Source organism: Dendrobium catenatum, unplaced genomic scaffold, assembly GCF_001605985.2.
Source record: "Dendrobium catenatum unplaced genomic scaffold, ASM160598v2 fragScaff_scaffold_334, whole genome shotgun sequence".
NCBI lineage: Eukaryota > Viridiplantae > Streptophyta > Magnoliopsida > Asparagales > Orchidaceae > Dendrobium > Dendrobium catenatum.
In genome coordinates, this window is record NW_021318796.1 from 2854525 (window position 1) to 2867587 (window position 13063).

The 13063-nt window shown below is 35.2% G+C and overlaps 1 protein-coding gene across 3 annotated transcripts in view; it reads right to left on the minus strand.

The window, feature by feature from the left end:
* LOC110099906 overlaps positions 1-13063 on the minus strand; it is a 77685-nt gene that overhangs the window by 48513 nt on the left and 16109 nt on the right. For all 3 annotated transcript variants that reach the window (XM_020827216.2, XM_028693667.1, XM_028693668.1), the window contains 4 exons: positions 6211-6261; positions 5533-6060; positions 5166-5417; positions 4566-4631 (listed from right to left, as the gene is read on the minus strand). In XM_020827216.2, the coding sequence (XP_020682875.1) occupies positions 4566-4631; positions 5166-5417; positions 5533-6060; positions 6211-6261 (897 nt within the window). The remainder of the gene's footprint in view (positions 1-4565; positions 4632-5165; positions 5418-5532; positions 6061-6210; positions 6262-13063) is intronic.

Consider the following 13063-nt stretch of genomic DNA (forward strand, 5'->3'; position numbering starts at 1 on the left):
TGCAGGGGGCTCGACGAATCCACGTCGACAATCCGGTGACGGTCGCCGGACACCGCTCCAAGAACTTCTTGGAGGAAAGATCCACCACCTAAGAATCACTCTTAGGATACAGGAAACACATGAGAGAAACTCAAATTTTATTCATATCAAAATCTATCTTTATTACAAGACATTGGCTACCTATTTATAGCCAAAAGGGAAGCATCATACTAGGCTACACAAACAAAAGAAAGAATATCACCTCTATAGCCCTATAGCTACTAAATGGACTTAATATAGCCTGAAGTTTAATACAATTGACATTTCAGCTCCGGCGTCATTATGCTTCTAGGCAGTTGAAACCACACAAGAAGTACCCTACCTATGATTTGGAATTGGCATCAATTGTATTTGCTTTAAAGATCTAAAGACATTACCTGTAAGGTGTGAAGTGTGAGATATACTGACCACCAGAGCTTAAAATATATTTTATTCAGAAAGAGTAGAATTTGAGGCAGAGAAGGTGGTTCGAGCTTATCAAAGATTATGATATGAATATCATCTATCAATCATGTAAAGCAAATATAGTTGATGATGCTCTGAGCAACAAGTCTGTGTGAGTAGTAGCCAGTTTGGTTACTTCTGAGTAGTCAATTATTAGAGAAATAGAGGGGTTACAATTAAAAGTAGTGTGTTCATCAAATGCATCTATTAAAATTATTTCTCAAATGATGGTTCAATCCTCCTTAAAAGATAGGATTAAGATAGCTCAGAAGAAAGATGAATAATATGAGAAATTGATAGATCAGATTTGTTCTGAGAGAAGATCTGAATTGTAGGTAAATTATCACAGAAAAATATTCTAAGGCAATAGATTTTAGGTTTAATATAATGGTGATTTGAGAAGAGAGATTCTGCATGAGGCCCACTATTTTGGATATACCATTCATCCAAGCAGCAGTAAGATCTATCTTGATCTGAAGTCGATGTTTTGGTGGCTTCGATTGAAACAAGAAGTAACAGGATTTATTTCTAAGTGTAAAACTTGTCAATTAGTAAAAGCTAAGCATTAGAAACCAAGTGGATTATTGCAACATTTACCTATCCCTAAGTAGAAATGGGAAGAAATCACCATGAATTTTGCTATGGGTTTCCTAGGTCTAGGCAAGGTCATGATGTTGTATGAGTACTTGTAGATTGATTGTCAAGTCTGCTCATTTTCTACCCATGAAGCAAACAAACTCTATTGACAAATTGGCACAATTGTATGTGAAAGAGAATGTTAGGATACATGGAATCCTAATGTCATTGTTTATGATCGCAAAAATAGATTTACTTTCAAGCTATGGAGGAGTATTCAAAAATGTCCATGAACAAAATTGAATTTTAGTACATCATTACACCCCCAAATGGGTGGGCAATATAAAATGGTTATTCAAATATTGAAAAATATGTTGAGGTTATGCATTCTAGACTTTGGAGGAAGCTGGGAAGATCATATCTCACAGATTGAATTTTCTTATAACAACTTTCAGCCAAGTATTGGGATGATTCCATGAGGCTCGATATCAAAGAAGGTGTAGGACATCGTTGGCCTAGGAAGAAGTGGGAGAAAGAAAGTCGATGGGTTCTGAATTGATAGACAGTGCCATTGGAAAAATCACATTAATCAGGAAGAGGATGGAAGCAGCTCAAAACAAAAAGAAGAAGTATTATGATCCAAAGCACAAATCTATTAATTTCAGATCAGTGATTTTGTACTCTCGAAAATCAAGCCCATATAAGGCATAAGCATATTTGGAAAGGACAATAAGTTAATCCCTAGGCATATAGGACCTTTTGAAGAGATTGAAAGAACTGGAAAATCAGCATTAACTTGAACATATATCAGATATTCATAATATATTTAATGTGTCAGTATTAAGAAAGTGGGTATCATTATATATTAGAGAGTCCTTCAGGAAAAAGTAGAAGTGTAACCCAACCTGACTTAGGAAGAACCGAAACGAATCTTAGCTTATAATGTGAAGCAATTGAGGATTACGTAAATTCCCATGATCAAAATTCAATGGAAGAACATGTCTGATCTGATCGAGAGGCTATATGGGAGAAAGAAGTTGAGATGAAACAATTGTATCCTAACTTTTTATGAGAATTGTGAGCACTAATATGTATAGCAATGTCGAGGACGATACTTTTTGTAAGGAGAGGAGAATGTAATATCTGATGTTCCAAACATAACAAAGATCTGGTTTAAGCTAGTACAATTTCCTTTGTAAATCCTTTCCTTATGTATATTTAAGTTAATTGCATTTTTAATTAAGCTTAAATGAGTCTTAGAGCGATTGAGAAGGGAAATTGGCAAAGCCCAAAATTTCCCTTAAGGCACTTCAGCATGGGTTAAAGGAGCATTTCGGCATTGAAGCTCAAGTTTATGGGTGTAAACGAGTTCAATCAAATTGAGAATCTGCCTAATCAAGCTAAACTTGTTTAGTTATTGCTGACCTCGAGCTCAACTCGCTAAAAAATTCATATAAATGAGCTCAGCTCGATTACTCGAGTTGGTTTAGAAAGCTCGAGCTTGACTAGATTATTGAGTTCAATTTCTAATCTCTAATTTAAATTTCATTTTTTACTTTTTATTTTTAATATAGAATTAATTTGAAAATATTAAAATATATTATATAACTAATTTAAATTAATTTTTAAACATATTTTAAAATAATCAAGCATCTCAACAAGCTTTCGAGCTGAGCCAGGCTAAACTTGAGCTTGAGCACTTTTAACATATAAGCTCGAATATAGGCTCGTGCTCGAACTCGTTCCTTGATAAGCTCGACTTGTGAGCTTGTTAACAAGTTGAGCTCGAGCTAACTCGGCTCACTTACACCCCTACTCAGGTTAGAGAAATCTAGAAAAATCTGGAAGATTTTATCTGAACTCATCAACACTGAGTGTTTGAGTGCCACGGTGTTGAGCACTGAAATATTTTTTTTAATATAAAATCCTGAGCCCACTTCATAATTTCATCCCATTTTCACCCAATGCCCCTGCTTATCGAAGAAAGAAGAGAGAAGAGAAAGAGAGGAGAAAGAGGAGAGAAGTTTCGACAACTATAGCTCATGTTTCGTCCATCGGACCAGTTAAGGAAATTGTTGTGCTCGAGACAAGCTCCTAATACCCTATTTCTAATTTCAATTCTGATTTTTTTGTGAAAAGATAAGGAGTAAAAATACACATTAATGACTATAACTAATATCTCATCGTTTAATTTGTAATGTCATAAAATGCTTCATTTTGAATACTTTGACTATAAGAAATAAAATTTTCAATTTTTCATCAGTTGGTTTTATCTACAATAATTTTTTAATATAATTGAGATTGATTATAATCTCGCAAAAGTCTTAAAATGATGCTTAGAAGCCTAAGTGTGAATATTACCAAAAGTTAGAAAAATATGAATAATATACACGTGTATTTTCCTCTGCATTATGGTATACTTATATAGTTGTACTCATGATTATGTTTAGCACCTTGTGTATATGTTATATATTAAAACTTACATAAATCTTGAAGTAAATGCCCAACATTGGACTCTATAGGAGAGGAGGAAGGGAGAGAGCAGTTCATCATAATGATGATTCAAATGAAGAACCCCTTAGTGATGACAGTGCTGATGACTTATGAGTTCTTATGTGATATGTCATTGTTATTTAGTTTTGGAATTATATGTTAATGAAAAGAATACTGGGATTTAGGAAAGATAGAATTTTGAGTTGAACTATATTTCATGTTGTCTTATTATTGGGATATTTTGATTTCACTTCATATCTTATGTTTTTTTATGTTTTATATTATTCACTCATTAGTATATAAAAAATTTATCATTTTATGTTTACACAATCTTTTAATTTTGAGGCTTACACCTCAAAACGCCTTGAATCTTACGCCTCGCCTCAATACCCGAATACGCAATTTTAAACATTGGTTATACTCATTTGTGGATATTTAATATTTCAAGAAAAAGAAAAGGCTCTGCTAAGTAAAGTGGAGTTGATAAGGACAGCATTCTCAAAACCCAAACCTGAGGTATTTTGTAATCCAGTTATTTATTATTTTTAATATTTAGACTTCATGTGAACTAGATTATTGCATATAATTTTGGGAAATAAAATTCAAATGATGCTTTAGATTGTTAATTATATTCTGGATTATTTAGCTAGCTGTGATTTATTCCTTGCATGGTGGTTGAGAAATTTAGATTTAGGTGACCTGATCATTCCATTAGATCTAGGAGCATCACAAATAATTCCCCCATTGAAAAGTCAATCTTGCCTATTTATGAAACAAATTGCCTTATCCAAAAATCGCCAAAGAAACTGCTATAACTAGCAACTAGTTCGACTTCTATGAAACAAGAAAAATATGATATTAATCATATTTTTTTCAATATTGAAGGGCCCATAATGTCTAACATGAAAATAGCAAAACTTCCCAAAAATAATCACTAAAACTACGTTGAGATAATACACATAATTAAACAATAATGCACTTATTAAAAAATATTAGTCTGTTACATTCCATACCTGTAATGCCTGTACTGAAAAAGAGGGTGCGCTCGCGGATGGAATGTGCCCGTGGATACCTTTTCCCTGAACAATAAAATTAATAACCAGATAAACAAATTCTCCAATGATGATCATTCTATAAATTTTCAAATACAAAGATCCACAGCTTCTTCTGGATTCGTTCTTCTAAAGGTACAATCACATCCACGGTCATATATGTGAAACTTCAAACGGCAAATGTAGATGTATTATAAACTGAAAACCAGGCATGTTTCATTAATACAATCAAATTAACGATATCCAAAATTATTACACAAAAATATCCATAGCTCTTTTATTGAAAGAAATTATATCTTAAGAAAGCAAAGAGCATAAATAGCAAGTTAATGGAGTTATGTTATGATGTTGCCACAAAATATAAGATTCACAGCTGGTTTGAAGACAATAATTCATACTCTGCATAACTTAATGCATGCACGGAAACTAACCATAAACAAAAGACCAGCAGTATCGAATGATAACTTTCTTTACAATGGGAATACCAAGGTATCCAAATGGACAAAGATATGCAAGTTGATTAAAAAGCTAAATGAGCAAACCAAAAGCAAAAAACCATACCAGACTTGTTGAGGACCACCTTTCATACGCTTAGAGGCAGCTATTTCCTTAAGATGGCTATCGACTGAACCAAAATTTGTAGCTTCTGTGGCTGATAAAGGCCTCAAAAGCTGTCCAACGTCGGGTAAATTTTGAGAAACAGGATATTTCAATGATTTCTCACTTATCTTTGCCTCCTTGCTTCCAATAAGAAGAGCTGCAGCCCCTACTTCAATAAACCCATGTGTATGGAGATCATGGGCCTTTAAAGAACTGTCATCATGTTACAATGAAAGGCAATCAAGAAAATTCCAAGCAATCAAAAGAAATACCAAAAACTATTATTGAAAGGTAAAGATATGAACTCAAATAAGCAAATGAGAGGTACCTTTCTCTAATCAAATATGGTGATTGGTGTTCTCTATCGCCAGAAAATCTCCATGAAAGGAGGTCAGAGTAAATGTACTTGTCACTACTACCAGCATCAAACCCATCAAGGTTTGAAACTTTCAACAAAGATTGTAAAGAACTTTGATTTCTTTGTGGAGAATCTGTGCTAGTAACAACTTCGGAGTTTTGATGGGAAGTAAGGGATTTAGTCAAGAATGATGATAGAGAAGGAAGTGATTGTTTCCCATAAGTTGAAGGTCCAGACGTCCCTAATGGTTGAATGAATAATTTAGGAAGCTGCTGTTGCACTAAGGAGCGCACATAATTCAAGGATTTTACAAGAGAAGCTAAAGCAAAACTGGACGCAGGAAGAAATGTTGGTAAAACGTTGGAAGCTGTCCTAGAATTTTGGCTTAATGCCATAGACCACAATGATACTCGTTGTTTAGTAATAGATTCACACTCAAAAATACAATTCTCACAAAAACGATCAATCTGCCGTAACATTTGTGCCTTTGGCGTATATCTGTCACAGAAAACAAAAGAAATTACCTTAAATAGCATGTAATAAGCTAATAAGAAATCATCTCATTCACTTCACTAGAATTACATTTCGCATCATTAAAATATATAAACGGGTCTACAAAAATAGAAAATTACAGCAAGGATAACTTACCGCAGTAGATAGTGTTTTAGAAATGTGATGCAGCGTGGGACTACTGCCGGGCTGAATCAAAAACATCTTTATATTAGAAAACGGACGTCCTTTGTGCTCATTCATAATCTTGGAGACTTAAAAAAAAGTTTCAAATGCACAAGCATGCCATCAAGAATAATGAGAACAAAAATCTAGAAAAATAAGATGTGTTTTGAAAAGTTGAATTTGCATAAAAAATGTTTTCACAAATGCATAAATATAAACTATTCTAATAAGGACTCATTTTGTTTCAAGATTTCACGAATGGAAGGTCTTTCCCAGAATTAAGAGAATTAATTCAAAATCCGAGGATAGGCAGCTGAGTAAGAACTAAAGCTACAAACAGCTTCCAACGTGCATAATTTGAAAACTGCAAGTATTGTGATGTCAGTCCCTGCACATGCAATGGAGGTGCCATTTAAAGGACAGAGATAAGAAAGGCCCAAAAAATGAGTTATGTACCAGGAAAAACCATATTTCAAAACTCAGGCATAAAAATCAAAGGACTCATTTTTGTCTAATAATACAAGAATTGAATGGCCCAAAACTTTCATCTGCATGCATGTGTGTTGCGTTGTTGAGCATTTGCAAGCTCATTTCTGTGTGTCTGTAAGGAAATGAGGAGAAAATAAAATGCATAAAAAGAAAAGTTAAAGATAGCCCCAACACCCACCCCACACAAAAAATAGCTGTTGTTATTTGACATTTTAAATTGTTGGAGTTTGGAAAACATGCGGGGAAAGTAGTTGTTACTACCTATGTATTTTAAGCTCGTGCATTTAGGATGTCCAGTTTTGATTATCTTGTTATCCAGGATGCTCGAATACTTGAATTTTATGGCCTTTTGATGATTACTTGAAATTCAGATTTAAATCGGTGAGTTTAAAGAGAATGGTGTTTTTTTGACATTCTATGAGGTTGTAGCTACACAGTGGAAGATAAGATTAGAAAGAGTCGCCTAAGATGATTTGGTCACATAAAACGGCAGCCTTCCGATGACCCAGTTAGGAAAGTAGAGGTATTAGATTTGACTCATGTTAAGAAAGATAGAGGTATACCTAAAAAGACTTGGTTAGAAAATATTAGACATGATCTTTCTTTATTAGATTTAAACGAGAATTTGACTTTTAACAAGACAAAATGGAGAAAATGATTCATATAGCCGACCCCACGTAGTGGGACAAATGCTTGATTTTGTTGTGTTGTTGTTGTTGTTGTATAAGGTTGTAGCTTCAAAACTTCCTAACTTTGGATGCTTAAACTGTCAGAACCAATGTTATGATAGGTTGGTGAATTTATGAGATCTATTTCAATTTTAATAACATTTGAATAATAAATTTGTGTCGAGGGAAACAACTCAACCAGGACCGATTCGCCCAAGCCTGGATGAGAGCACCGCTTGCCCCAAATAAATCAAGATGATGATGGGTGTAGTGGATTACAAAGGAGATAATTGAGAAGGCTCTTGCAAGATGGAGACCAAAGAGGTGCCAAGTTTTATGAATCACTGGTGTTGCAAAGTCACCAATGAGGATATCTGATGAGGACATCCAACCTTAGAGAGTCTACCAGAGGCGTGGCCGTCAATCTACGGCCACGATCGTGCCACTTTACTTATGATTTTCATTGTATCAGATTTATGTACATAGTAGTTTATTATTTATGAGTTTTATTATGTATTTTCCGTTTATGCCCTAACTAAAGGGTTTAGTCTTGTGTATGCCCAAAGGGCAATTTGGTCTTTGTATTTTTCTTTATTATTTGGCTATTTAAAGTCTTCCCCTCCTTCTTGGAGGGTTAATGAATGAATGAAGAATTATTACTGCATTTTCTACTTGTGTTCTTGAGAAAGCTTGTGAGAAAGCTAGGGAGAAGGAGCCTAGGAGGAGCCAAGCACAATACCCAACAACCACCTTTGGTGAGCTCTTGGTTTTTATTTTCTCTATCCACCCCTCTTTTTCCCTCCTCCCTTTTCACTCCACCACCGGCAAGATTTCCCCCATCTCCTCTTCTACCTCACGGCCAAAACCCCCATACCATCCTAAGCTGTCGGCCCTTGCCAACCCAAGATCCAACCGCCGGCCACCCCATCATCCCCTTGGATCCCCAAATTAAATCCCCCATTATTACCTTCCATATTTGACTTCTTGTTATTGAGAAAAGAATTTGAATTCAAATTCAAAAAAAATTGAATTTCAAAGCTTTCAAAATGAGTCTAATTCTTTAGGAAATAATTCCCCAATCACCTTAATCTGAGATTTAATCTCAGATTTACTCTTCAATCACAAATTAATCCCTTGGCCCACGTTCATTGAATGTGGACACAAATTCCCCCCTCTCTCTAGGCCAGCCTACCCCCTCCTTATTTCTCATTAATTATTGCCATTATCAATCACCATTCAAGTCCACAAATTAAGTCCAATTTAAAATTCAAATTGTGATTGATTTAATCTATTCCTAATTGAAAATTACTGATTAGGCAAGCAATCAAACCCTTCATCTATTTCCTCCCTCCCTCCTAATGTCGGGCCTGCTCCCACTTCCCCTCTCTCTACCTGCCCACCTCCCTCCCCTAGCTCTCAGAAGTAATTCCAAAGGAGGAGGGAACCGCAAGGGAACTCTTAATCCCTTAAACCATTCTCTTTCCTCCAACTGATCACGAAAGCCTGATTTTTTTTCCTTGAACGGGGTTGCTGTCCAGAATTCTGAAGGTTGTTAAACTACTGTCCAGCAGATTTCTGCACTTCCACACCAGCTGGCCAGCTCCGGAATTCGGCCCATTGCTGTCCAGACTTATCCTAGTTGCTGTTTCGAGTTTCAAGCACCTGAAACCTGCTGTGTAGAAGATCTGGAACGTGTAATTGTTGTCCAAGACTTGCAAGGTGGTTCCCTATTGCTAATGTGAACCTCTTCCAACCTTATATCACCTAAATCTTCTTCAATGGTGGACTTATTGAGTCAAAAAGGACTGTGTTAGCTATCTCCGTTGTATAAAATGATCAAGTGAGAATAGGTAAATAATGATTCTATAAATATAATTTTCGTTCAATTGTTTTGACATGTATGGAATAGAGTTAATTTGTGTATGGTTGAATTGTGGCTGATGTTTAGTAGCTATTTGTAATTTTGGGGGAACATTTTATTGGATTGAATTTTATATTAGTTGAAAGAAATTAACTACCATCCAATTATCCATTCCCGACTTAATGTAAGTACTGAGGCAATCAAAAATTTAGGAAAGAACCCAAATTTTTTATCACAAAATTAGAAGACTTCCTATATAAAAGAAATACTAAAAATGTTAAAAAAATACACCAAACTCTAAAGAGACGCAAAATAAGAAACAAAGACACTTTCATAATATTAGAGAAAACTCTTACATTTCATGTCACTTACAAACTTGGACACAGACCTAAACTTGCTTTTCAAGAGACGAAGGATACAATGGAGTGGATACTTGCGGAGAGACGAAAGAGATTAGAAACCAAGACGAAGGTTGGAAAGAGCTCGTAAGATTTCCATAGAAGTAGAAGAAGAAGTGGAACAAAGCTCTCAAGCTTTTTCCAAGAAAAACCTCTCAGGTTTTGTCCCAAAAATTATCATCATAATCTCTCTAAAATATTACAAAACAACTACTACTTATAGACATAAGAGGGGAATACAAACAGCCCCAAAACATTAATTAAAAGTTGAAAATAGAAGGCCAAAAGGCACCTAAAAACTGCAGTAGAAATCTGTCCATAAATTAGCAAAAGTCTCTTGGAATTCCTCCCAAAACAGTCACCAAACAGTCCCTTATAGACATAAGAAGGGAATACAAACAGCCCCAAAACATTAATTAAAAGCTGAAAATAGAAGGCCAAAAGGCACCTAAAAACTGCAGTAGAAATCTGTCCATAAATTAGCAAAAGTCTCTTGGAATTCCTCCCAAAACAGTCACCAAACAGTCCCCATAAAACTGTTCAAATTCTGTCCAAAAACAGCCCCAAAATCTCTTCATATACTCAAATAAATGAGGGAATTGAAAGACCAACAGTCACCTCTCAAAATCCCAAACGGCACAGCAAAAGAAACAGGGAATAAAGCCACGGTTCCAAGCAGGGAAGTCACGGATCCCAGCAGCCAAGCACAAGGGCCAAACAGCCATATTCATTTCGGTAAAAGGGGGACCACATGGCAATAAATTCAAGAGGAAACCAACGGGCCAAAACCAGCATGGAATCCGCAGCAGTCCAAGAGGCAACAAGAAGAGGAAAAGGCAAGTGAAATTACAGAGAAATGAGAAGAATAAAGGGGGGGAAGGAGAAAAGTCAAGTTTAAAAATTAATGAGCTAATTTTTAGTTCCATAAATGAACTAAAAAATCAGCTCATAATGAGCTTCACCACTACTTGACATTAATGAGCTAGAGAAGTCAAAAATCAAATATTAGGATTTGATTTAACCCCCCCTGCCTACATCAAGTACTCAGGCCAAATCGTAACATAAACTCCCAAGTATTCATCTCCAAAAATTGTCGAAAAGCCATCATGTGGTAAAATCAAGAGAAGGTATTTTTAAGCATAGATCAAGCAAAAGATTCACGTTCAGTATAGTGCAAGCATCGAGATGAGCCAATCTATACACATCTAAGTGTAATGGAGATTTCATTTACCGTGTAAACTAATCCACTTTTAACTTGTATGAAAATAAAAATCAGAACCAGACAAATACCTACCCATGCAAAGCCTCAAAAATTCAAAAAATCAAATATACAATTCAAAGAATCTAAATTGCTTACAAAATGATAATACATACCAAACTCCCCTTATTCTGAGTTTGAGTGAGAGAGAGAACTTCATATGGAAAAAAGTTAAAATGCTTAGCCAAAAAGAGTAAAAGGATTTACAGTCAATCTAAAAGGTAAACAAGTTAACAAGGAAGATAGACATTGATGGAGGATGGGAACATGAGTATGAGCAGAACTCATATATTTGAACGATGTCAGTAATGGGAAACAGTGGAAATTCAAGATCAAAGGTTTTGCATAAGAAACTATATTTTCATTGTATGTCCCTAACATTAAGGAAACAAGTTTTCCTATATCGAGATTTTAGCTATTAGCGTGCATCAGGTTCATTCTGATCTCATGAACCACTTGTACTGGTGATCTCTCGAATCAAAGGGATGATTCTTGGGATTCTGATGTCCTTGTATAGCCCGTAGTGGCACATATAGGAAGAGGTGTTTGATCTAATTTCAGTGTATCCTGTTTTTATCATTCTCCCTTGTGCTTGCATACCCTTTCAACAGCTAGAGGTTCAAAATATTTTGGAAAATGGCTACTCCTTGAGAGAAAAAGGAAGAGTTATGTAAGATAATCCCTACGCGATGAGATTTTTATGCGTGGTTGTACCTAGGATTAGGACAAAGGTTGATGAGTGATCTTTATATTACACACCATGATTATAATCGCTCTTTTTTATTAGATGTCATATTCTCTCTCTTCTCCAATGAATGTAAGCATAGTTGAAATGAACTATATAAATATCGGTGTCTTTCTATTTGTTATCATTTGTATTTACTCCAGGCACATTGTTGATACCAATGACAAATTGGTATATGAGCATAGTCCTAAAAGCGATGGCCATGAAGTTCAAAAGCATGAAGTTTGATGATTTGAAAAATGTTGACCTTTAAAGGGCCAAGATGCGAAGAATTCTTGTTCAATGTTTGGTGAAAGTGTTTATGTGGCCTTCAAAGATACCTGTGACCATAAGCAAAGAAGAAAAGATAGAGATTATTAAAAAAGCATTGACGGCATCTAATTGTGCTTGGCAAACAAGTTTTTGATGGTTGTCTTAAGGAGAAAATAACTATGGAAGGTTATAGTTCAACCTAGAGCCATCATTCATGACCAAAATCCTCTCTAACAAAAAAAAATGAAAATTAAATATTGTACTTGTTGTGTGTACGGGAAGTTATGGCAATCAAGTTGCATCTGAATCAGCTTCGTTCAATTAATCATTATTTGAGAAATACTAATGCTATAATGAATGATGATGATGATCAAGATTTGTTATTATTATGCTCTTTAGCTTCCACACATAAGCATTTAAGTGACAATATGATGTATGAGAGAGATATAATCAACTTCGAAGATGTGAACATTTCTCTTACACGAAAGGATATGAGTATAGCTAGAGATATCAACGAACAAAGGCAGAGCAAGGGATTATTCATGAATGGGAGATTCATGAAAAGATTGTTCTCCTCAGGGGACAAGACCATTGAAAGGAACCCAGCTTATTTTTAATGGAGGAAGCAAGGGCAATAAAGAGGGATTATGTGACTTCGAAGAAAAAAGGAGCAACAAGTAGAAAACAATCATCACAAGATAGGATCAGTGATCAGTGAGTAGTTGACTTTGTTATTTTCATATATGTTGTGGCAAGTCATTATTTTTATTTTTAAACCATATAACGGACGTGCGTAAATGAGAAAAAATAGTGTTTGTAAGACTGTAATTTTAGGCATTATTTGTATTAAGACACATGGTTTTGTATATAAAAATTTGATAGGGTGCAACATATTCTAAATCTGATGCTATCAAGAAATTATGTACTTTTTATTTATATTTGGACAACAGTATATTTTATTTTCTTTTCTTTTTTAGCTATCCAATGATGGGAAAACATCCAATGATCATGGTAGATTGTGCATAAGGCTTGGTAGACCTTTGGTTTGCTAGCTCGATTGGTCCTTGGCCACTGATGGTTCACGGGTTGGTTGTTGGTTCTCGGGTTGGCTGTTTTGGACCACATGGCGTTGAGCTTGTTCTTTTAGTTGCTTGA